The sequence below is a fragment of the Pseudoliparis swirei genome, chromosome 17, assembly GCF_029220125.1.
Source record: "Pseudoliparis swirei isolate HS2019 ecotype Mariana Trench chromosome 17, NWPU_hadal_v1, whole genome shotgun sequence".
Classification (NCBI taxonomy): Eukaryota; Metazoa; Chordata; class Actinopteri; order Perciformes; family Liparidae; genus Pseudoliparis; species Pseudoliparis swirei.
This window is the reverse complement of record NC_079404.1, coordinates 19,288,395-19,314,257: the sequence shown is the minus strand read 5'-3', so window position 1 is coordinate 19,314,257 and position 25,863 is coordinate 19,288,395. Positions and strand designations below refer to the sequence as shown.

Here is a 25,863-nt window from a genome sequence, read left to right as displayed (position 1 = left end):
ATGCACGTCAATCGTTGTTCAAATCTGGCATAGAGACCTACAAAAACAAAACAATATGTAAGATTAGTTTGAAAGTTCATTCTCAACCTTGGAAAATTGACAAAACAATCTGCCTAATCGGTCTATTTATTGTCATGGATGTTCAAACGTGTTATATTTCTAACCACTTTAAAGACCTGTTGGCTTACAGGTTCATTGTTGATGTATTGACAAAACAATCAAATAGATCTAAAAATATATACATTTGCAATTCCATGGAAAATGCAGACTTCCTCTTCACAGGACTGTATTGTGATAATGCAAGATCAGAAGCTCTGAAGAGGACTACCAAACACCATTAAGTGAGATTATTTTGTTTAATGCTAAAGGCATTTTTTTCATGTGTAAATAAGGGTGTAGAAAGCATTCATATATATAGGCATCATATCGTTTTTTATTGCTTTTTTAGGGAACTATATTTTCACCACTTCAATCCAGTAATATTATCCTTTCCTCTCTCTAACATTGTATTCTTATATTCTATTACCGTTAATCTTCATACTTTTTCCACATTGGAGCTCCAGCAGCTCCCTTCAGCCGCTCCTCTCTGAGATTGGATGATAACATGCATCTTATTGGACAGCAGGGCTCTGGAGTCAGGTGATGCAGGGGCAGCCACTACCTCTATTTCCTCTCTTTGAGGAGAAATCCCTGGTCTCTCAACCCGGATGCTAAACCACAGCTATCCATAATTTTGCAGCGCTGTAGGCAGATCAAGGAGGCGGAAATATTTCAGTAGGCTACCCTTGAAGCGGACAGCTCTCCCCCGGATCCTCACGCCTCGGACCGCCCGGCTCCGCATCCGAGCCTGGGGGGCACTGCACGGATCATAATTCATACCTAAAACAGGGACAAGTGTAGCAGCCACACTCAAGGCAAACACGTCCCTGCTCTTGCAAGATCGTGACCACTTGCACGCCACTAGCCGTAGTGGAAAGGGGGAGACAGAGGGAGGAAAAAGAAAGGAGGAGAAGAGCATCACTATCCGGAGAGAGATGGCGGAGTGCGGGCGGAAGGCGCTGTCTCTCCTGGAAGCGGCCCGCTCCCGGTACGAGAGCCTGCAGATATCCGACGACGTGTTTGGCGAGTCCGGGGACGACAGCAGTGACAATCCCTTTTACAGCACCTCCGGAGACTCCGACTCCGACAACTACATAGCGGAGGTGGGCGAGGAGGAGCAGCCGCAGCCCCAGCAGCAGCAGCAGCAGCAGCAGAACCACCTCCAGAAACGGGGCGATAAGGAGAGCGGCGGACACCGCGGGGGATTAGGAGGTGGTGGCAGCGGGAACAGCGGAGCCGGTCCTCCGGGCGCTCTGACCCGGAGTCAGGCAGAGGAGGAGGGATGGACGGGGACTCTGCAGGATGTCACCGTGCCGCCGTTCAAAGACACATATGGTGAGACGCGATGCAACATGAACGAGGTCATTAGTTCAAGGGGGACACCTGTGTGTGTGTGTGTGTGTGTGTGCGCGTGTGTGTGTGGTTGGATGGAGAACGTGTGCAGTTCACATTTATGCTTTTCAGGGTCAGGCAGGGCCTTTCTGCGTCTGTGTCTGGTGCCAAAAGCACACAAAAGGCCATTGCTTTGAGACAACTGGATACTTGTTTCATGTTTGTTTGTGTGTGTGTGTGTGTGTGTGTGTGTGTGCATCCTAGTGAGTGAGTGACAGAGAGAAGCATGGCACTGCATCATTAATCGCTGTTCAGTTTAATGGCAAATGCTTGGCCTTTGATACCTCGCCGCTTGGAGCTGTTGCACACATGCTGTCCTGTGTGTGTGTTCATGTTTCCGGGCAGGGCAGGAAGACACGCTGTTCAATTTAGAGAATCGACATGATGTCTCTCCTGATTCTACACACACACACACACACACACACACACACACACACACACACACACACATTACATTAAGCGTACTGTAGAATACATGCACACAATCAAGCTTGCTGGCCTTTGTCCTCCTGAACCAAGTTAATTAATATAACTAACTATTATTATGAGACGGAAGCTAAAAGCTTTCCGATTCTGGTTGCAGACTATCTTTTAATTTGTGTGTGTGTGTGTGTCGTGACTGTTAGACTGTCTTTCCATCTTTGTAATTATTGCCCCAAAGCATGATTTCCTTCTGTTTAAAACCTGCTGCTAACCAACATGTACCAAGCTTTTAGTCTGCTTGTCTTCTTCGTTTTGTATTAATTTATCTATCACTATACTGACGGTTTGGGTTCTCACTGTCATGCTGCCTTCCATCTCTTCTGCCTCAGCTGAGGCAACAGCGACGGGTGGAAATACCATTCTGTGTTCACTGTGAGATGCACTGTGACACCCTTGGAGGCGAACCTCATATGGTTGTTGCAGATATGGACCAAGCCGCACACAAATAACATAGAAACACACATGGGAGTATCCACATACATACACAGATGTTTTATTGTCAACAAAAATCACCTAAATTGAAGGTGGTGGCGTTGGCCTGGTGGATTACTGAGCAGCACGCCAAATAAAATAAGAAACAGCCGTTTTTTCTTCTGTTCATGTTCTATTGAAGGGTGGTGCCGATTTTACTTTTCAAAAACAATGTGAACCAAACTGAGCTGAGCAAACACAAGAGGTGAGGTGAGGTTGCTGGGTGTTCCGTACTTCCTGCACAACCTGCTCCTTCCTGCTCGGTTTGATGTTTGTTTTAGCTCTGTTGACCAATGTCGGGAGTCAGCAGGTGCGTCTGTCTGCTTTATACAGTCCAGTCTGGTTTGTCGAGATACGTTTACTGTCTGCACAAGCATGGACAGTGTGGGTGTGGCCCCGCCATCTTGCATCAGGGCTGAGATGGTTAAGAGCTGCCTGACTGGATGGAAGCAGGACTGCCAGGGAGCATAACACATTTCAGAACTCAAGTTCCCAAGATGTTATCATCGGCCTGAACAGCGCAGGTTGATAGCTCCCTGAGCATCAGCGAATCTAGATGCATTTCCTCCATCCATTTTAATGGCATGGAGGAAACGAGACGCTGCTTCAGCCACTAAGTCAGCCCATGATGGACACGTCGTCTGGGATATTTTCATGCAATGTCAGGATTTCTCTGTATGACTACCTGCTCAACTGCCTGGCTGTCTTTTTCTCACCTTCCCGACTGTCTGCCTGTCCATTTCTCTTTATGTCTCTGTGTTTTACTGTCTAGCTGTGATGGTGGTGACACAAACACACTGCTGATGTGGCATCTCGCCTTCCTGGAGACTGTGCACCCCATACATAAATCATCAGCCACCATCATAAAGCATTGGATCCACCTCAAACCAACTCTCACTGGATTGTGTTTGTGTAAAATTACAGCGTCAACTTTTGCCAAGGTCCCGTTTATAGGCAGTGTTTTATGTCAGCGAGAGAGACTGACACATGAGAGGTTCAGGCACCTGACCAAGTTGAGGATTATCCAAGTATCCACATCTCAGATTATGTAACCACTTTATGGTGATGTTGAAGGGAATTATGAGCTATCTCTTCATTCACTTTGCTGGGCATGTCCAATAGATTACTGGTACTCTCCATATGTCTGTGTATCTGTCTGACCCGTTTTTTCTGACAGTCCTGTTTCACCATGGCATTTGGAGAAACCACAGAAGAGACATCTGCATGTATACCAGTGTATATAGAAGGCTACTACTGTAAGGTACATTTACTGTTTGACAAGCAGAGATGCATGTCTGCCACTTTAACACATACACATGTCCAAATATTCACAGAGAAAAAAACTCAAACACAAGACCAATTGAATTCAAAATGGGGCATAATTATGCAAAGACAAAAACACAACATGAAATAGAATAAACTATAAATAGCAAGTCATACAAACAAGATATTATGCATGACACAGAAAACAATGTAATAGGCCTAGTAATAACTAATACTAAAAAAGAAAAAAATTATAGGACACATTAGTTCATGTTTTTTCATATACATTCACATATCACTGTCAATACAAGCACTGCACTGTGTAATACTGGAGACATTATGGCAAAGCCGAGTGAGATAACCATTTCACTTTTACATTTAATCATCTATAAACCACACTTTAAGAGTGTTTTCAAGCTATTTAATGGAAATACACACTTATATGATCAAAGTGCTGTCCAACAGTAAATCAAATTATACAGATGAGATTCCGTGCATGAATATTTAACATATTTCGGTTGTTAAAATAAATGATTCATAACACAAAACTACTAGAATGAGTTGTAAAAGTCGTTGTTTCACACATGTGAAGACTTGTTTGTGATGTAATGCAACTCAGCAGAACACAGATAATTTGATATGGGATTTGCCTTCCACTCTAGATATAATATACAGTGTATTGCCACTAAACATATTCCTATTAATATGGTCTATTTAAGCATATTGCCCTTAAAAAGCAGGCAATTCTATAAGGAAAGAATCAGAAATTGTTCTCAAACCCATGATCTATTTCTGTTGCATGTGTTGTCTATATGAAGGGTTTATCCAACTCAACTACACGGTAATTTCTCATTCTTAAATACATGGCTATAAAAGCTTTGCCAGCCAGATGCTTGTGCCTCGTCAATATAAATAATACAGCAGATAATCATGAGGGATCATACTCCTCTCTGTAGGTGCAACGTTGCTGGAGTTTTTTAATATGCAAGGTGGGAAATTGATATTTCAATGCTTCCCTTGTTGAGAAACATTAGCTCATATTAGTAGTCTGAAGAAAGAAGGATGTACATGTTTAATCCAGTTTTATCAGCATGATGTCGGCTTGATTGTAGATCGGCAGGCAGGGATCTATAAAGAAGATCTATGGAGGAAATAGATTGAAACAATCACATTATCCATAAAAAGAGTACTCAGGTTGTATTTTTGGCTTTCTCTTGAGATGAGCTGAGGTGAGTCATTTTGTCTCTGTCAACCTTAAATCTGAATGTCAAATGTTTTTTATGGAGGAATGGCTCGCTCTGAGGAAGTCGTGCTGGATTTTCCATTCAGCTTTCAAATCTAGTGGAATGCCAGAGAGTGGATTTCGAGCCGTGCCGGCGGCTACTTCTGCTGTCTTTGCCGCCACAGGCACCAACTCTGTGGGCCAGCTTGTCTTTTTTTTCCCCCTCCGTTCTACATCAGAATCAGAATCAGAAACAGTTTTATTGCCAGGAATGTTTACACAAACGAGGAATTTTTTTTGGTGGAAGGTGCAACATTTGGACATGACAAACAAACAACAATCAACATGACAGAAAGACAACAAATAATGTGAAAGTGTTTGGGTGTGTGCTTCAAGTGGTGTGTTTTAGTTAAAAGTGTATGTTACGCGTGGCGTGTGTTTAAGTTAAAGTGCATGCAAATAAAGTGGCATGTGTGTGGAGGAGGCCTCAAGTTAAAGTGCATGTTAAAGTGACGTGTGTGGAGGAGGGAAGAAGAAGGAGGAGGGAGGAGGTGGGAGGAAGAGGAGGAGGAGGAAGAGGAAGGAGTGGGAAGAAGGAGGAGAGAGGAAGGTGGAAGAAGAGGTGGTAGTCCTGGGGGTGACAGTCAGTCAGTCCCGGGTTCCATTGATGAGCCCGACCGCCGACGGAAAAACTTTGGTGTGGCGGGTGGTCTTTGTCATGATGGACGCAGCCTCCTCCCGAGGAGGGACTCGAACAGGAGTGTCCAGGGTGGGAGGGGTCAGCGACAATCTTTCTGGCCGCTTCAGTGACCTGGAAGTGAACAGGACCTGGAGGAAGGCAGATTGCAGCCGATAACCCTTTCGGCCGAGCGGATGATGCTCTGCAGCCTGCACTTGTCTTTGGCTGTGGCTGCAGGGTGCCAGGCGGTGATGGAGGAGCAGATGATGGACTCAACGATGGCCGTGTAGAATTGTACCATCATTCTCCCTGGCAGGTTGAATTTCCTCAGCTGCCTCAGGAAGAACATCCTCTGCTGGGCCTTCTTGGTGATGGAGCCGATGTTCAGCTCCCACTTGAGGTCCTGGGAGATGATGGAGCCCAGGAAGCGGAAGGACTCCACAGCGTCGGGGAGTCACACAGGATGAGAGGGCGGGTGGGGCTGCATTCCTCCTGAAATCCACAACCATCTCCACTGTCTTTAGGCCGTTGAGCTCCAGGTTGTTCTGGCTGCACCAGGTCACCAGGTGGTCAGTCTCCCACCTGTAGGCGGTCTCGTCCCCACCAGAGATGAGCCCAATGAGGGTGGTGTCATCCACGAACTTTAGGAGCTTGACGGACTGGTGACTGGAGGTGCAGCTGTTGGTGTACAGGGAGAACAGCAGAGGGGAAAGAACACAGCCTTGGGGGGAACCTGTGCTGGTGGTCCGGGAGCCTGAGACGTGTTTCCCCAGCCTCACGTGCTGCTTCCTGTCGGTCAGGAAGTCTGTGATCCACCTGCAGGTGGAGTCGGGCACGTGCAGCTGGGAGAGCTTGTCCTGCAGCAGGGACGGGATGATTGTATTGAAAGCAGAGCTGAAGTCCACAAACAGGATCCTGGCATAGGTTCCTGGGGAGTCCAGATGCTGGAGGATGTAGTGAAGGGTACATGATGTACCCTTTAGGTTTAAGCCTAATGTTATCTTTAAATCAGCAATCCAAGACTGAAACAAGAGTCCTTCATTATTGTGGTTGCAACCACTCAGGACTGCAAAGACGAAAGAGAAAAAAAAAACATATTCTACTCTGTTCAGAGATAATGAGATTGTGTTGTTTAATTCAGCGCAACGTCTAAATTGCCTCTCACGGATCCAACAACCTTGGAGAAAATCTCTAATTTACTCGAGAAAATACATCAAGCCAGTCATTGCACTGAGTATTGATTGCGTGGCTTCAATGCAACGCCTAACCGCTTTCAGACAGAAAGATTTTAAATAGGAGGTAAACTGGTGGATTCCGATATACAGGACTGTCTCAGAAAATTAGAATATTGTGATAAAGTTCTTTATTTTCTGTAATGCAATTAAAAAAACAAAAATGTCATGCATTCTGGATTCATTACAAATCAACTGAAATATTGCAAGCCTTTTATTCTTTTAATATTGCTGATTATGGTTTACAGCTTAAGAAAACTCTAAAATCCTATCTCATAAAATTTGAATATTTCCTCAGACCAAGTAAAATAAAAGATTTATAACAGCAAAACAAAATCAAACATTTGAAAATGTGTTTCCAGGTGTTTCGAGTTAATTAGACGATTCAAGTGATTTGTTTAATACCCTACTAGTATACTTTTTCATGATATTCTAATATTTAGAAATAGGATATTTGAGTTTTCTTAAGCTGTAAGCCATAATCAGCAATATTAAAAGAATAAAAGGCTTGCAATATTTCAGTTGATTTGTAATGAATCCAGAATGCATGACATTTTTGTTTTTTTAATTGCATTACAGAAAATAAAGAACTTTATCACAATATTCTAATTTTCTGAGACAGTCCTGTATATGGAAGAGGGAAAATAGTTGTATTGGAAAATTTGACGTTCTTTATGCTTGTAGCTAATCGGGTTATCATTTTTTTTACATTAAGCTTAATTCAATGTGTATTTATTATCTTCAGCTGTTTATGCTTCACTTTAACATAACAATTTAACTGTTTGTCCATTACTTCAAGGTGTGCGGTGTTACGTGCATACTCTACAGCTGTGCAACAGGTTTAGTTGCAGGGATTATTTGGGTTTTATAAAGTAGGCAAACGTTGCTGTTTTAACAACCACATCCCTCATCAGCTGATGCTTCACTGACATCGTGAGTTCACACGCCCTTCATTCAAGGCTCCCCTATCAAAACAAGACGTTGACTCAATGTCTTCCATAAAGCTAAAGCAATGAGACACTGAAACCTTTGGCAAGTGTACGAATGCCACACTGTGACGGGGATCACCGCGTGGTGGCTGTCATGATGTGTAAATGATCTAACAGCTGCCCTGGGCTTGTGACATTTACACCAAAGGCTAACTGTGGCTGATTCATGAACCAGCGCAGCGATTTTGATGGGAATGTCGATGTTCTTCTGACGATTTAATACAATGCAAGACTACCTATATTGATGACTGTTCTCTCAGTGTCCCCACTTCTTATGAGACGACAGTGTAGTTTATGAAAGCATGAAACAGCTTTGACGGTGGCAGCTCAACACAATCTAATTGCATCGTGTCTCACAGTGTCAAAAGAGAACCTTTTATTCAGTCAGTCAAATTAGTGGCATTGGTCTAAAGTTTAAAAACTGGGATTAAGGGACAGTTGTGACTTTGAGTTGGCTCACATGGGATTCTTTATGTCAATCTGTCTATCTTCCTCTATCAGACGTGTTTTTTTTCTCCACTTCCTGTCCTGATTCAGGCCCTGCTCAGAAGATGCCGGCCACCGCCACAGCCTTGGACTTCTTCCAGCTCTTCGTCCCTGACAATTGCATCCAGAACATGGTCACACAGACCAACATGTATGCCAAGAAGTTCCAGGAACGCTTTGGGTCGGACGAAGGCTGGCGCCCCGTCACAGCGAAGGAGATGAAGGCCTTCCTGGGCTTTGTCACCTCCACCAGCGTGCAGCGCTGCGAGTCCGTGCTCAGCATCTGGAGCTCGGGCTTCTTCAGCAACCGGAGCATCGCACTGAAGATGAGCCAGGCGCGCTTTGAAAAGATCCTCAAGTATTTCCACATTGTGGCTTTCCGGCCGTCACAGGGAAGCAACCAGGGCCTGTACAAGATCCAGCCCTTCCTGGACTTGCTGCAGCAGTCGTTCAGCTGCACCTTCAGACCTTCACAGACGCAGGTGTGTGCACTCTGCTGCGGGCCTAGGTCTCCCGAAAGCATCCTATAAATCTGTAGCACAGTTGAGTTTATCATCTCTCTTTAATAATGCACCGTCGAAATGTGACGAGTATGAACTGCTCCAGTTTGCTAACGACAGAAAAAATGTTACATTACATTTCACTGAAGCTATTATGCCAAGCGACTTACAATCATGGTATATTCATACATCATAGACCATAGACACAGCTACAGGGAGCAATTCAGGGTTTAAGTGTCTTGCTCAAGGACACATCGACTAGGACGGGGATTGAACCGCCAACCCCGTGATTGAAAGAATATCCCACAGTCACCCTTAATATTCAGAGACATATTAGATTTAATTTAAGACATAATTGATGCAACATTGGTTAATATCACTTTTTTCTGGTTATCACCGTAGGGTTCACTCTAAGATATAGCATGCACTTTTAATACAGAAGCTGAGGAGTTCCCAGTTTAGCTTGTAAATTAAGAATGTAAAGAATATATGCTCTTGAGGTAGAGCAAACCATTCAACTATCTAAGCAGTTTGAACACACAGCAAGTATTTGAGAACTTTACCAGACTCTCTTTCCACAGGCCTCATTTCAACTTGTTTTCATTGACACTGAATGTATTAGAGCCACATTCATGCAAATGAGGCAGGGGAGCGCCTGCCTGGCAAATCTATGTTGGGTGGGCTGGAGTTTAGTCAATCCTGCTTTATTTTCTTCTCGATATATTTAACTGCAATACAAATACTAAAGGAGCAGCGAATAAACAACCTGATCGAAGTTGTATCTGTTAAATCAAATTAGAATTTATATATATAAGTGTTGTTCTTTTGTTCAGCTTGATTCCTAAAAGAAAACAATACAAATTGCTCCTCACTCGACCGTGTTTACTTCCTGGTGAAAAACGGGCTTATAATGTGCGTGATTAATAGCAAAAGTAGAGTAATAGAGTGTTGTGGAAATCCGCAGCGGGAAAAGAGAACATAGCATGTAATCTGCTCCTAATTATCCAAAATTATGACTTTTTTATTAACCACTTACTCATTAAAACGGTTGCCATAAAAGTCAGAACAGGGTGTTGCTGCCACTTAATTTCAGGACTTTTCTAATTTAGCTTCACGTGATTCTATAATCATAACAAATACACTGAGTTTGTCAGATTCTGGTTCTAGCCAGGGAATCATATTCCTGTGGGATCCTTTGCAGACACTTACAAATTAATACATTTCTGGGAATGTCTGCAGTATAAGTGCGTTGGCATAATCTTCATTGTGAAACAGGATGTTAGTGCTGTGATGCTTTTTGGGAATACAGGCTCTTAACAGCACCCCTCTCCCCCCTCCCTCCTCATATCACATCTCATTCAGCACATGTCATTACAGCATTTTAGGGTCAATAAAGCTTAAGTGTAAATGTTGATGAGTTTATTTCATTGTGGAGAAATGAAGGGCTTGACACTCGTGCTCTCTATCCACTTTGCCGTGAAAGCGAGGGCAGACCGTCTATCAGACAGCATCTGTGTGCGGCGTTCACAGTGTATGTGAATCTAGGCCAGTTGGTCTTATCTCTTGGTTTTCTGTGCCAGGGGCAGCAAGTGGGTCCAGATAGTGAGAGTGGCGCAGACTAAAAATTGTTTCTTCGCACATAATGGAAAAGTAATCTCGCCAGTGAATGACTGACATAGATGGCAGGAGAGAAGTCAAGCTGTTTTGAGTTTTAATTAATCTGTTGTTTATTTCCTTGATGAATCAATTCATCATTCGGTCAGAATGATTAATAAATAAACTGAAAATAAAGTGTCAGAAAATAGTTTTAAAAATAAGTTGAAATATTTAATCCAATATGTCAGAGTCCAAAACCCAACATTATTTAGTTTGATATTATGGAAGAAAAACACCAAATTATTGACCTACTTCATTATGAAAATAGTATCTGATTAATTTCTGCAGATCAAATAATCAATCAAATCAATTTAGTATATTTTTAATTATGGGGAAATTATCAAAGAGAGGGAACTGCTCTATCAACATTTTGTAATACTTATAAATAGAATATTTTTCAAACTATTTGATATCTTACAGCTCTTGTCTTCAGCTGTTACAATAAGATGTAGATCTGGTCACCAAGAGAAAAGTGCTGCAGCAGCTGTGGCTGTGCTTAACGTGGCAGCCACAGGATGAGGTATTTCTCAAAAGGCCTTTGTGGTTTGGTGGATGTCGTCCGTTCAGAGGCTAAGCCTGATTCATCTTTCTCTTGTGTAATCCATAACTCCCCATTTGACTTGGAAATGACTTGTTGCTCTTTTTCCTCGAGCAGAAAAGAGCTGTTGGTCACTCTCACTTCAGCTTTAGTCAAATCATGATGGAGCGGGAGGAGAAGGCGGGGAAGACACCGGAGGAAGCGAGAGCATAGAAGCATGAAATGCAAATATGTGTTGTTTGTGGCTGAAACGACTCTGGAAAATATTAATAGATAATTGTACCAGGCTTGTGTAATCGTCCAAGGAAGGGTGAGATAATATTTGGTTGTGTGTATGCATGTTCTGTTTGTTCCCAGACTTTCAGTGGGTGTTTGTTTGGATTCGTGGATGTGTGTTTGTTTTGTAATACTTCATTTAATCCCTGTTAGGAAATTCATCCTCAGTATCTGATTCTGATCCTAACAAGTAGAGCCAGTAACTCGACATATTCAGCTTTGTTTTAAACGGAAGAAGAAGCATGACAATAGTTTGAAACTGTGTGTCTCTATTATCGTTTTATATATTTATTTGTTCATCGTATATCTTTATTCTGATCAATTTGCACCATGCAGAAGATAACGTCTTTGAGTTTTTTCCCCAGTCATGTCTTGTCTATTTCGATTTTTATTTATTCTCATTTTTCTCAAGGTTTTGTCTGAAGCTAAAATACTCAAGCACACACTATCAAAGTACTGTATTTAATGTCTTTATTTAGTTGTGTAGTGGTGATGGAAAGATGTAGATAGACAAAGAGAAATACTGAATGGGATAAATGCAAAGAAGGAAAGTGTATTTCTGTTCTCTCTGCAGTATCGCAGGCTTGTAAAGATCTTCAATTGGCTGCATTCTCTCTCCAACCCTGAGCTGTGATGTTACATCATACGCAACTTCAATCTTACGCCTCACTCCAATACTTTTTTGTTCTCCTTCGTCAAGGCCAGCTATTATTCCAGGAATACGTTGTGTACTTTGCTTGTTGTGACACTGTTGTATAAATCTCCACCGGGACAAACTCACAGGTACAGTTCCATTGCATGTGTGTCTCCAGGTTCTTCACGAGCCCTTGATAGACGAGGATCCGGTGTTCATCACCACCTGTACGGAAAGAGAGCTGAGGAAGAGGAAGAAGAGGAAGTTCAGCCTCTGGGTACGACAGTGTACCTCCACCGGATTCATCTGTCAGGTAAACAATACTCATAAGCGATCAGAAATCTAAATGGAAGCCAGATATCGTGAAGAGATGGGAGAGAAAATAGTGCATTTCTGTGTGTTTGCGTTGAGGTTATTTTAATTTGCTGCTTTTGAATTTTTTTAGAAGAAATGCATTTTCTTTATTCTTTTATTTTTATCGGAAAAATATCAGAGACTTTGATCTTCACCAAGTTTCAAATCTCGTTCTCAGCTTGTCGATGTTGCATCATATTGCATTCATCCAATTATTTGCCAGAACTACAAAGATTAAAATGTTTTGGGATTTACACAAATAAAACAGAAAGGGAGATTTTTATGAACGAATCAGACTCATCTCGAATAATTAGAAATACCGTCTGGGCAAAAATATTGGTTGTCAGATTTTTCTTTTGAGGTAGTTTTATATTTGAATATATAGTGGCTGTGAGCTCAGGCAAGCAGGGCTGCTGCTCACTAACCATCTTCTACTCCTCCGGTTCCTTATGCAACACCACTATTTATGACCAACCCAAAGAAGACACAGGAGAAAACATGTATCACCTTACCAGCATAGGTTACAACGTCCTATAGAGTCACACACAGTCCAGTACATTATATAGTACTGACATCAGAAACAATAAAACAATCATGTCAGTGAAGCATTTTCTTGTTCGGGTTTGAGAAGGACCTGCCCAATGACAAACTAGCCTTTTGGACAAATCTGGTACAAAGTACAGCAATATAATTCCACCACATTGTAAAGAAAAGTTGTGTCACCGCAGAGAACAAATTAAAAAGGGGAAATGAACTCAGGGAAGACTGAGCTGCTCGGGAAGTGTTTCCTACTGTCTCCTGGTTGTAGTCCAGAATGTCATCAGTGGAGAGAGGACCAAACAGGATCAGAATTTTAATTAGCCTGTTCCCTCTCTTTTTGTTATCGTGGCTCGAGTCAAAAAAAGAACACCAATTCATAATGTTTCCAAATCTCCTGTGTTTAAACGAGTCGTGCAGCAAGCAGCCTCTCGGTCATTCGTAAAGCCACGCCCACGTCACCCAATCCGTTTCACCGAGCAGCGGCATTAGCATTCGCACACCGACTGTGGCCGTTTGACAGTCACTCATTCTTTACCAGTCCACCGTCTCAGATCTGCCATCTTTAAATGAATTGTGTCGAGGGAGAGAGGGAAAAAAAATCTAAGAAATAAAACGAGTTAATGGAGTGGATCAATGAGATTCCATTAGCCAGTGTACCACACACAGAGGTACCTACCGGCCACTTAGTGTAATAGCTAAAGGTCTGACATAGATGCCGGCTAATCAGGCTAATGCCGTTCAGCTTGTGAGCAACAGCAGGAGTCGAAGTGCAAGAAGGACACGTGGCTGTTTGTGGGTTGTACATTTCTGTTTGTACGTATTTGATAATGGCTTTCTTTGGACGCCGAGCTCTTCTTCGGGCGTCGCGCTGAGCTCCGAGGCCGCTCAGTCTATCCTCGATCCACAGCGATGCATCTCAACAGAAACTGGCCAGATTGTCATGAAATATTCATACTCACAGCTCCTAAAATATGTTTGGGATTTTTTCAAAAGCTCGGGCCTAATTCATCAAAACGTATTCTGCAGATTACGGTGAGATTAACAAACACATGAGATCATCAACAATAAAAAGATGAGAGGGAATGAGGGGAGACAAAGAAAGAGTGAATCTACAAACACAAACAATCTTGCGTTAGGGTTAATAGGGTTAATAGTTGGGCCTCATAAAAACCCACCGTACCACGGTGTCCTTATATAGTTTTAGCGTTAAAAAAAGAAATCTCATTAAGTCCATAAGTGACACCTACGAAACATCTTGGTGGGTCATGTGACAGGTCATGTGATTTTGTGTTCCCATAACAACATTTCCAAGATGTCTGCTCCTAGTTGTGAGAGATCTCGCACAAGTAGCTCAATTAAAAGATTCAACCATTTCATGACAATCCTTACATAACATGTCATCTATTATATTGAACCTGCTGTGAATACATTTCTTGAAGAAACTGATCTAAAACAAATCAGATAAATGTTGTTGTCACACTATAACCTACAAATTTCACACACAAAAATAATAGGACAAATATGCACAATTAGAAACATAATTTTAGATCTGCTCAGTTAATTTGGCTGATTAAATAATATTTAGCAAAAATATTTTATAATCAATTCAAAGCATATTAAAACCATTGTAAACAAAAAATCACAATATATTAATGAAAATAATAATTCACAAATTTTACTATTTAAAGCCCAATGTGACATTATGTAACATTTCAGATATTTGACACTATTTGGAAAACAATATCAGAAATGTGTTCAATGTGGTCTATTAAATCCGTGTTATGTCCCCCATAATCTTCCTTGAAGGATGAATGGGTCCGTGTTCTTACATATACAAATGTAAATTAAACTGGCATATTTCCCATCCATGTTATTGTCATTTTACGATGAAACTTATCAAACGCATTCATGAGTCCACTTTAGATTCAAGCTTCTCCATGGCCTGTCCTTTAGCGTCACCTCGGGACATATTTAAAGACTTTACGAAAAAACAAAGAAATCATGAAACGTTCAAATACACACAGTCTGCAGCCTGAAGTTATAGAATAGCGGCATCATTTATTTTACGTAGAAGAGACCAAATGGTACTTAGAACTGAACGATAATGAGCTGGTTCTCTGTCTGTTTTACCTACACGTCCCTTCTCTTTCTGCAGATCTCCGTCCATCTGAAGGAGGGCACAGATGGCCTGGCCGCCTTGAAGAACAAGCCTCAGCTCCACAGCCTCGTGGCCAAGCAGCTCTGCCAGAACATCTCTGGCAAGAACACCATCATCTTCACCGGGCCGTCCATAACAAGCCTCGGCCTCTTCACAGAATTCAGCAAACAAGGTACACAAACAAGTTGCACCGGCAGATATTGAATCTATTGGTTTGTCTCCGTCCTGCTGCCGACATTAAAACACCTTTTATTACCTTCGCATTGAAAATGCGGAAGGTTATGTTTTGATCGCCGTGTATTTATTTATTTATTTATTTGTATGCGTGTTCCTCGCATAACAAAAAAAAGTTTTAAACCGTATCGCATGAAATCTGGTGGGATGATTCGTTATTATCCGGGGACCATTTGATTAGATTTTGGGATCGATCGGGTCAAGGTCAAGGCCATGAAAAGGTCAAAATCTTATTTTTACCATAGTCAATTTTTATCCAATTGGCATGCAACTAATGCCAAAATGTTAATAATTCAATGCCCAATCTTTCGATATGCATGGTATGCGCTCTACCGAGTGCCCGTTCAAGTTGTCTTATTTGTTTTTTAGCCGTGACGAAATAGCGTCTTTGGGCTAAAAAGCACTGAGAGGAAGAAAATCTGTTGAAATGAGACTTCATGGCACTGGTTTCCGCTCAAATGATTAATTTTCTTCATGTGTCCTTCCACCACGAGGGAAACACCTTTAACCCAATGGGGAATGTGTAAAAGCAGAATCATGTCATGTGTCAATGAAAACATAGACTGGTGGCTTGTTCTTGTAAACGTCTCTGTGTCTCGCCCTTTTTACTCCGAACTTAAATGTCTCTTTGACAAGATAAAAATGTCTTCAAGACTTTGTTGCTTGACGGGGTTGAAATTAGCAGTTTTGCCCACATTTGTTCTTCAAAATCTTGACAACTAAATCTTATGCTATAGTGACTTGCTTCGATGAATTTTCGTCTGCTCTTCAACCAACATCGACCATACCAGCCTCCTGATGCTCTGTGATAGACTTAATTGCCTTTTGACTTGCACAATAAATCATGGAAGAATCAGGGGGGAGTGTTCAGGCCGGTCACATCTCAAAAGATCAATAGGTAAAGTGGCGACTTGAAAGAAAACGCAATTTACTGCAACACATCACAAAGAGAACGCTTGAATCCAGACCGCTTTTGTTGTTTCACTGTTTCTGTTATAGCCTACACACAAATGTTCCATATTCTCATTATCTTCTTATCTGATTATTAATCAGAAGTTGCTCTTCAGGAAATAATTTTGGAAATTGTGATATTTTATGGTGATAATCCATCTTTGAAGCAGATTTTCATAGAGTGCTTATTTTCATGCTCATTTGACCAAAGGCATATTTAATTATGAAAGCATATAATCCTGTTGCGGTTCAGGCGAGTCACACATGCTCATTTAGACTCTATCACTGAGATAAAGATAAACTAGTTCATTGTCAAATATACCATTCAATGGAAACACATTTTATAATAATATACAGGACTGTCTCAGAAAATTAGAATATTGTGATAAAGTTCTTTATTTTCTGTAATGCAATTAAAAAAACAAAAATGTCATGCATTCTGGATTCATTACAAATCAACTGAAATATTGCAAGCCTTTTATTCTTTTAATATTGCTGATTATGGCTTACAGCTTAAGAAAACTCTAAAATCCTATCTCATAAAATTTTAATATTTCCTCAGACCAAGTAAAAAAAAAGATTTATAACAGCTGAGTGTTTGTCAAGGCTCAGGAAACCCTTGCAGGTGTTTCGAGTTAATTAGACAATTCAAGTGATTTGTTTAATACCCTACTAGTATACTTTTTCATGATATTCTAATATTTAGAGATAGGATATTTGAGTTTTCTTAAGCTGTAAACCATAATCAGCAATAAATCAGAATAAAAGGCTTGCAATATTTCAGTTGATTTGTAATGAATCCAGAATGCATGACGTTTTTGTTTTTTTAATTGCATTACAGAAAATAAAGAACTTCATCACAATATTCTAATTTTCTGAGACAGTCCTGTATATGAATACAAAGAATAGAGAGATGTTGATGGTTATTTATTGTATTAAAGTAAAGCTAAATGTATGCAGGTAAAAATCGTTAACAACTTTTGACATTCTGTAACTACCTTTTTTTTTCTTTTTTTTTTAAATGGACAGTGCACATTGACTTTAATGTTCACTCCGTGCATCATTTACTTTGAGCTAAACTCATTGGTTGTAATCCTGTCTGTCTTTGAGAGAGAAGGTACTTGCAGAGTGAGAAAGCTAGTGCAGCAGCCTCCCCAAGGTCCTAGTGCCCGGGGATTATGGACGTTTCTTTTTTTTGATGGAGCTCAACGTTGACTATTTTTAGAACATGCCTTGCGGGCGACTCACGTGGTCCCTGCGGACGACCAGGTGCCCGTGTTGGATATCTCTTTATTAGACAGATAGAAATCATGCTCCAAATTGAAAACATTAACAAATCGGCAGCACATTATCATCGTTGCTCATCCTCGTAACAAATAAAGAATAAAGAATTAGAATGGGTGGAAAGTTTTTTTTAAATGGCACAAGAAGAAGAAGAGAATAAGAAGTGTGACAGCTGTGAGGGAGATAAACGTTCTACAGTATTTTGTTCGGTGAGTTTAGGCAGAATGCATGAACAGCACATTAAACTCTTAGGAGTAACTGCAGGAATGGATGAAACTAGGACTGCAACTAACGATCTTCAATACGCTTTTCAAATAATAGTTTGCTCTTTGAAACCTTATAGCATACAAAAAAATAGCTGAGTTCTAAGGTAAAAAAAATTATATATATATATATATATATTTATTTTCTTTGCTTAAAAAAATAATTTTATTCACTCACACAATAATTGTCAATTATTTCTCTGTCGATCAACTAATCAGTATATTTCCTCACAGTGGATATACATACTCTTTCTGTTTCAGATGTATTCATATAAATGCCAACATGTCTGTATTTATGCCGTCTCCAGATATCTACTGTTGTGGTCTGCTGAGCACCAGGAAGAGCGACTGTACAGGCTTACCACAAAGCATGCTGGTCTGCAGCTCCACGCCAGCGCAGCGCGGCCAATCACGAGTGATGATGAAAGGCAGCATGTCACTGATCAGCTGGTACAACAAGGGACACTTCAGGTTCCTCACCAACGGTTATTCCCCAACAAAACAAGGTAAACGCAGCGCAGACAACCAGAACTCAAACTCTGAAAGTAGATTTGTCTTGTTGAATCATTAGTATTTGGAGAGTTTGAGTACGTACAGAAGACGGTGCACATAATATGCAATGCTTTTTAATTCTAGGAAACCACAAATTGTGCCATGATTTTTGAAAAGTCATGAACCTGACTAATAACATCAGCTTGACTGTCATCTGGATGTTACCATCAGGAGAAATTGCCACATCATCGTTAAGCATTTGTGTCAGGAAAAAGAGAGAGCTTCTAATCCATGATAATCCGTTTCCAGGAGGCAGCATGATCATGATATTCCTCTTCTCTCAACTGTAATCCACTCTCCTCGAAACGGTTTTGTTCAGTTGCAGTGTGTGTGAGCTCTTTGAATGAAGAATGTGGAAGCAAAGTACCGGATCAGTTCAACAGTTTTGATCCCACATTGATTTTCTTTCCCCAAGGTGTTCACGTGTGTTTTTCACTCTAAAAAAGAGAACAAAAGGAGTTGCAAATCCCATCAATAGCCATAAAATTGGGTTTAATAAAAAAATTAAGTTATCATGATTCGGGATATATGATCAATTTAGTGCTGATGCAAGCGTTTTATATGATAACAATCTGGATTTAGTTTACAGCTATTTAAACCAGGTGTTGCAGTGATAAAATGAAGCATAATTCTGCAATTGCATCATACATATCTTTCCAAAAACTACTTAGGAATTGATTTTGCCAGAACGTTATGGAGATACTGGAAGTTCCCAGAACAGCTGAGAAGTTTTCTTGGCTAAGAATCAAAGACCAACCAACAACAGTCCAGAAAGTGAAGCATTGCCTCAGTGATGTAGTGATGTAGGAAATGTTTTTAGTTACACATGTTTAACGGCCACACATTAATAACAGATACATTTCCATGACCATGCATCTATTTCAGGATATTGTGCATGCTGTCTCACGGTCGACTGTTAATTAAATAGAACGAAACGGTCGATAATATCATTACCTGTGCATCTCCAGCTGTGACTAGTCTAAGTGTTTGCTGGGGAAAAGACTAATGAGCAAAGCAGCCCTGCAGTTGGGAAAGAATAAAGAGCCCTGCTTGGTTATGAATGATAACAAGACGCACCCGGGCAGCCTCCCTCGTGTCAAGGAGCGCTCCTTTTCCTCTCCCTTGTCTGGTTGTTGGCCGGGTGACCACGTAATCTGGAAAAATGTAGTCCCTTCAGGGGCGTCTCCGCTGTCTCTCATTGTGCTGGTATGTGTGACTGTGGCAGGTATCATCATTAAGAGGAAAAGCGGGGAGATCCCATGTCCCTTGGCTGTCGAGGCCTTCGCGGCGCACCTCAGCTACATCTGCAAATACGACGACAAGTACAGCAAGTATGTCCAACATAGCACGTCGGCTCCAGGCGATAACGTTACCGTGTGGTCTTTAACCTGCTTCCTCCTCATTGTCAGATGAATATTCAGCCATGTCATTGAAAATCTTTAAGACAACAAACTCTCTCGTCAGCTCTCACGGTATTTCAAAAACAATCCTTCTCTGAGATTTGGTTTGACGCAGTAATAAACTGGATCGAGCGAAAAGGTAAAGGAAAACATTTGGAATTGCCCTGAGCGATTACATTGCAGCTTGTTTGGCAGCACTCTCCCTCAAAACCGGATAAATTTCAATTGTTGTCACCCAGTAGTCATTTCGACACAAAACGTGGAAAAACAGGTTCCAGGTAGAAGTCAAACTCATTATAATTTATTTGACAGAACATCTTTGTGTAAAAACCCTGGAGTAAGTCGCTATTTTCCTCCCACAGGTACTTTATCTTTCACAAGCCCAACAAGACCTGGCAGCAGGTGTTCTGGTTGAGCATCAGCATCGCCATCAACAACGCGTACATCCTCTACAAGATGTCTGACGCCTACACAGTCAAGCGGTACAGCCGGGTGCAGTTTGGAGAAAGACTGGTCAAAGAGCTGCTGGATTTAGACGACTGCTCCCCCACACAGTGAGGAGGAGAAGGAAGAGGAGGACAGCCAGAGCGCCAAACACAACACACACACAAACACACACACACACAAACACAAGCCCCACAGATGTACACTTCATTCCGGTTGTACAGCAGTGCAGTCTGTGTGTATGTGATGATACTGAAGCAGTGCCAAGCCTGTGTTTCTCTTCCTCTCGTTGTTTTCCATGGTGCTGTAAATATTCATGAACACACGACTGCACTCCACGCGGTAGAGAATCTCGAGCCAAGGGACTCGTCACATGCCTCAGCTGCAACATCCAACCACATAGATGTGCTAAGGAGTCGTCAGCAGGAGCTATTTCACAAGCAGGCGGGAACAATGAAGCCGAGGACGAATTCACCGTTAAACGATGTCAGCTTCAAGTCTCGACCTTTATCGAAGAGTGAAGGTATTGACATCAGCCTGACTCTCCCGTGAGAGTGTTTCAACGTGTACTCTTCGGGCCAAAAGGCGACGAGTAGCTCGATATCTCCACGCTGCAAAAACACCTGCGAGCCTGAAACACAAGCTTAGTAAAAGCAGGACAACCAGGTGTGTTCACACGCTGCACGCATAACCATATTGTTTGGTGTGAAAATTATTCTTGCTCCGTGTGTGTTTGTGACCCAGATGTGTCGTGCTGCTGCATACTGTATGCAGTAGAGGAAGACACACACACAGCAGTGTGCCACCAACTCACAGCCTCCCAATTCAATTGAGCCAAGAAAGGTTAAAAAAAAAAACATCTTTTTTTTTTAAAGCTCCTCAAAACGGTAAATATTCATGATTTAAAAAAGTAAAAATTTGAAATTTGGAAGGGGAAACATTCTTAGGATTTATTTATTAAGACTTAAGCAAAATATTTAAAACTCTTTGAATGACAACCTGAAGTAACAACCACACCACAGATTAATCTGAATTCAAGTATTTAATAATTATGAGAAGAGCTCAGACAAAAACATACATTTTGCGTGGGAAATAACGAAAAAAACAAAATCAAACAATAAATGCCCAATGCCAAAGGCAGATGAACTCATCCCTATCTGTCTATTCTCACAGTTACCTATTAGAACTATACACCACAGTTATCCTCTCCTGTATTTAACTGCTTTTCAGGGCACAACAAGTTCAAAGTATCCTTGATTGAAAGTAAACAATCTTGTGGGAATGATGGCAGGGGATTGGAAAAATATTGCTCAGCTAGATTTAGTACAGGAAGAAAAAAACCTCCTCACTGGTGGCTTATGAGATGTCCCAAAATGTTGCAACACATTTTAATGTAGACGAGGCTTTGGGGCCCAAATCTCATCAGGAAGCCCAAAAAAGTGACACATCATTTCACAACTGGATTATTTCTATTATTGAGAACTTTTGCCAGAAATAATACCTGTGGAAATTACCATCTATTATACATGTGTTTAAGAATCACATAATGTCATCTCGCCTGAAATTGCAAATGTCTCGCCAAGTAACACATTTCGGCCACCTGTCGCCAAGCCGATGGAGGTGTGAGTGAAGAGGCGTTAATCTGATGAAAACGCTCCGTCTTCCCCCCACACTGCTGTCTGTAGCTTCAACATGCTAGTGTCGTGCTGGAATCCCATCACGTTATTTTAAGTGAAAGGTTTTGATGTGTGCTTGCTCGATCCGCATGGCGCAATGTGTGAATCCATATCACAGGACGATGGCGGTGGTCTTCACGCTGGCAGGACTCGTGCACTTTCTCTCATCACTTTGAGGAGCGTTGTTAAATTAGCAACGCGTTGGCTAGATAATCCTTTTAGCTTTGAACCCAATGACACTGTTCTCGGAAAAAAAAATATGGGAATAAATTAATAAATTCTGTAAATTTAGGTAGATAAATTAAATGGATTGTGTTAAAAAAAATGTCAATGAATTCAAATGGAAAAGTAATGACTATAACCAAAACAGAAAATATGTCCGATAGATTTAGAGTACAAGGTATGTGTATATTTTGTTTACAAATTGCTGCACTAAGTGTGTGACCATAATCACTTTGTCACTGAGACTCAAGATTGTAATTTTATTACTTTTTCACTAATCCAAAGCATTGTTGCTGTCATTGTGGCGAAATGTGTTTCATTAATGTTTATCTCAAAGTCGCAATGTCAACACCCTGTCACGTTACATAGTCAACTTGTCATTTTAATGTGGAATATTGACTACACGCACATTTGATGTGAATTTAATTGGGTCGTAAACTGTCGTCATTTGAAATATACGCGAGATATACAAGTGTTTTGTCCAGTCGTGCCCGACTGTGCTGTGATCGACGGATGATTCTGTGATAGCAATGTTCTTCATACGCCGTGACGAGAGAAGAGACTGCATTTAAAGATGGATCACGTTGTTAAATCATACTCCTTCAGCAGCTAGCTTGCTAATTCCACCATGGGAGATGTTTTCCTCCAGAAATCTCTTCTGGCAACATACCTATTTGTTTAGGTTTAGGAAAGGATGATGGTTTGGGTTTAACCCTCCTGTTGCCTTAGGGTCATTTTGACCCGATTAAATATTTTACCCTCCCCCCGCCTTTGGGTCATTTTGACCCGATTCAATGTTTCACCCTCCTGTTACCTTTATATTGATTAACATATTTTACCCTTTGGGTTCAATTTGACACCAGCAATTAAAACCTCCAGAAAATTATTAGAATTAATATTGTTTTCCAAGTTTAAGTGTGAGGCACTTTATGTTTGTTTGTTGACTACCGAAAGAACACCGACATTAAACATTGAATGGGGTCAAATTAATCCTAAGGCGGCAGGAGGGTGTAATATTGATTCGGGTCAAATTGACCCTAAGGCAACACAAGGGTTAAATAAAGCCTTTCTGGAGGACAGCCCTGAGAGCAAACTTCTCCTGTGAGCAAAATAAACCAAACAGCCAATCACAGCACAGACTTGGCGAAACACCCTTGTAAAAAAAAAAACACACACACACTTGTGATCTCATAGTGTATTGCCACACCCTGGAGTGTAGCAGCAAGGTGAGATGGTAACCTACTGGAGGTAAAAATACTCCACATTTTAAACTGGTGGTGGGTTGCTTTCAGTTTACGTCAACATTTAACAACAGGGGGGAATTCATCTTCTAAAGGGCGGTGGAGCCGATTTATCCTCCTCCACCTCGGAAGGCCCTGATGCACGTCGTGGTAAAAGGCATCGATGCAATCATCGCTGAAGCAGAAATGCACGGGGCAGGTTGAGAATAATTTAAATCCAGCTGTTCGAAACAAAATAACCTTCAGACAGCGTCACAAAATGGCGAAGGCCCATCTGTCACACAAACTCCTTGACATGTGAGGCGTCCATCGAGGCTTTCTGTACTGCTTATATCGCTCGGCTCGGAGCAAAAATAAGGAGGAGTTATGCACCAATGACTGTGCGAGGCAATGGTTACTTGGCAACACATGAGTGAGAGGAAGGAAAGGGAAATATTGTCAAGGATTTCTGCCCATATTATAAATTTGCTATCACCCCAACTGTTGACTGAGAGCTGAGCGTCTTCACGTCGTCTCCTGTTTACCATCAATCAGAAGAGAAGGGCGGAGGATCCTGCCCCGTAATGTTTTGTTTTTCATTTAGTTCAGAGGGTTGCGTTGTAGAGCATATAGATCAGACATGGCTTCATTTTGAACTCTCAGGTTGATACCTGAAGTGATTATTCTGTCCAGACGGCTCTATTGATCGGCCATGAATCAGATATTTCAATAGTGCCTTTTCCGTAACTTTCTCCCCTCATTGCGGAGGTTCAGTGTTGATGTCGTGAAATAGAGTTGATATGAATGATTAGAACAGATTAGATTTTTTTTATGAATATGGTCAAAATCCTGTCGTGCATGGTGTGAAATATAGAAACTCTAGAAATAAATATTTCACTTCCACAGTTTTAGTAGCTGAACATGTTTTATGCAGCCCTATGCCCTTGTTGCTGTAATGTTTCAACTCAAGTCATATTTCACATAATTGGTGCCACTGGAGTCAAACTACATATGATATTTTAACACATTTCAAAAATACAATTGTCCAAATAATACCTATTTATAAATTGGGTAATTTTAAGCAGTACAGAAAGCCTCGAATGTTTCATTAAAAATCCTAATGATGAACGAAGAAATGATCCCAGTAATGGATTTTTTTTGTTTACGTGGGTTTATAGGAAACTATAGGTTAAACTATCACCACCAATATAATTATTTTGATGGGTCTTTTTCTCTTCATTTGCTACCTCGTCTCCTTTTACAAAGAGCCAAGCAGTCTAACATTTGTTTCACATTGTTCATTTGTTTATGTCAGATGTGCAAATCGGAGTCAACAAAGACTGACGGGAAGGAGCAAAGTGCCGCCATGACAGAAATATTTGTCTTTCATCCAGATTTGTCAGTCAGAAGATTACCCCGAAATCGCTTGTCAAAAACTTGCAAAAAGATGCCATGAAATGAATCACCCTCACTGTGCAATGCAGATAGTTGTGGTTTGCTGTATGTGCCAGTTTGCCATCTCTGTACAGTCTGTCTGTGTGTGTAACCGGAGAGTGAGACAGTTGTCAGTAAAGATATTAAATAATCGGAGTCACTATCTGTGGATGCGATGAAAATAATTTGAATGGCTGACCTCAGGGCTTCATAACTAACTGCTGTACAATATATTCACTTATTGAAATAACATACACTAAATGGACTTCTATAACCGTATCAGGTGCTTTCAAACCACTGTACAAGTAAAAGTAGAATTAGATGTGTTGTTGTTTTTGGTGTTGGGAGCTCTGCAACCAAACAACAGACACAAAGGTTGTTTCACGTTTCTTCGGATAAAATGTCAGAAATATTCCTGTTACCGGGCACCCAAAGCAAACTCTAACTGTTCAAGTGGTCGAACTATTTCCCTTCATATGAAGCTGTGTGACGCCGGCTGAAGTGTTATCTAGTTTCACAGAAGTGCAGAAGGATGTGTGTACGTGCATGCAACGTTGGGTGGAATATGTGTAAAATAAATGTGTACGTTGGACCAAACTTTTTTTTAAATGTGCGTGTTGATGAGTTGAACAAGGTTGTGGTGTAAATGTGTAACTCACTTCAAACGTGGAGAAGCTTATAATTCACCAGGATTCACAGGTTTAGTGTCAAATGTGCATCGCTTTGTATGATTAAAAGCAATTCTGTGCAAATACATAATACCTTTTCAATTCAGCTTTCAATTCAGCAAAGACTCAAAGACACATTTGTTTTCCCGGTTCATAGACTGTATGAATATTATTGGGGTGTGACAGGAGGCTGAACATTATATTTTACTCAACGACAACACCCTCCATCACAAAATCTCAAATTAACATTACAGTACTGTTCTCTGCGTATGGAAAAACACACTTTTATGACTCACTGATGCATTTATTTAGTATAAATAATCTCAAGAATAAAGTATAAATATGGGGTAGTAAAAACACAACAGTCATTCCCATGCTCTCCCAAAAGAAGTTACGACTAACCTTCCTTCAGCAAAAATTAAATGTCCCCTTTTCTTACTGATCATTTTTCATACTTTCCCTTATTTGACAACATTATCCACTTGATACAAGATGCAAAACTGCTACGTGAAATTTGTATTATGTGCTCAGCTGCTACTAAAA

The 25,863-nt window shown here is 41.0% G+C and overlaps 1 protein-coding gene across 1 annotated transcript; it reads left to right on the top strand.

Annotated features, from left to right (window-relative positions):
- Positions 1–558: 558 nt before the first annotated feature.
- On the top strand, positions 559–25,254 carry pgbd5 (piggyBac transposable element derived 5). Its single transcript, XM_056436178.1, has 7 exons — positions 559–1,434; positions 8,368–8,798; positions 12,099–12,233; positions 14,970–15,144; positions 18,013–18,210; positions 19,482–19,587; positions 20,019–25,254. The coding sequence occupies exons 1-7, from the start codon at positions 1,035–1,037 to the stop codon at positions 20,212–20,214; spliced, it is 1,641 nt and encodes a 546-aa protein (XP_056292153.1). The 5' UTR covers positions 559–1,034; the 3' UTR covers positions 20,215–25,254.
- The last annotated feature ends 609 nt before the right edge of the window (positions 25,255–25,863 follow it).

What these genes read in the sequence shown, in the direction of transcription:
- pgbd5 (XM_056436178.1), top strand. Translation starts at nt 1,035, where the DNA reads ATGGCGGAGTGCGGGCGGAAGGCGCTGTCTCTCCTGGAAGCGGCCCGC. An exon ending in CACAGAATTCAGCAAACAAG is followed by an intron (nt 15,145 to 18,012) that starts GTACACAAACAA and finishes TGCCGTCTCCAG; the next exon opens with ATATCTACTGTTGTGGTCTG. An exon ending in TTATTCCCCAACAAAACAAG is followed by an intron (nt 18,211 to 19,481) that starts GTAAACGCAGCG and finishes TGACTGTGGCAG; the next exon opens with GTATCATCATTAAGAGGAAA.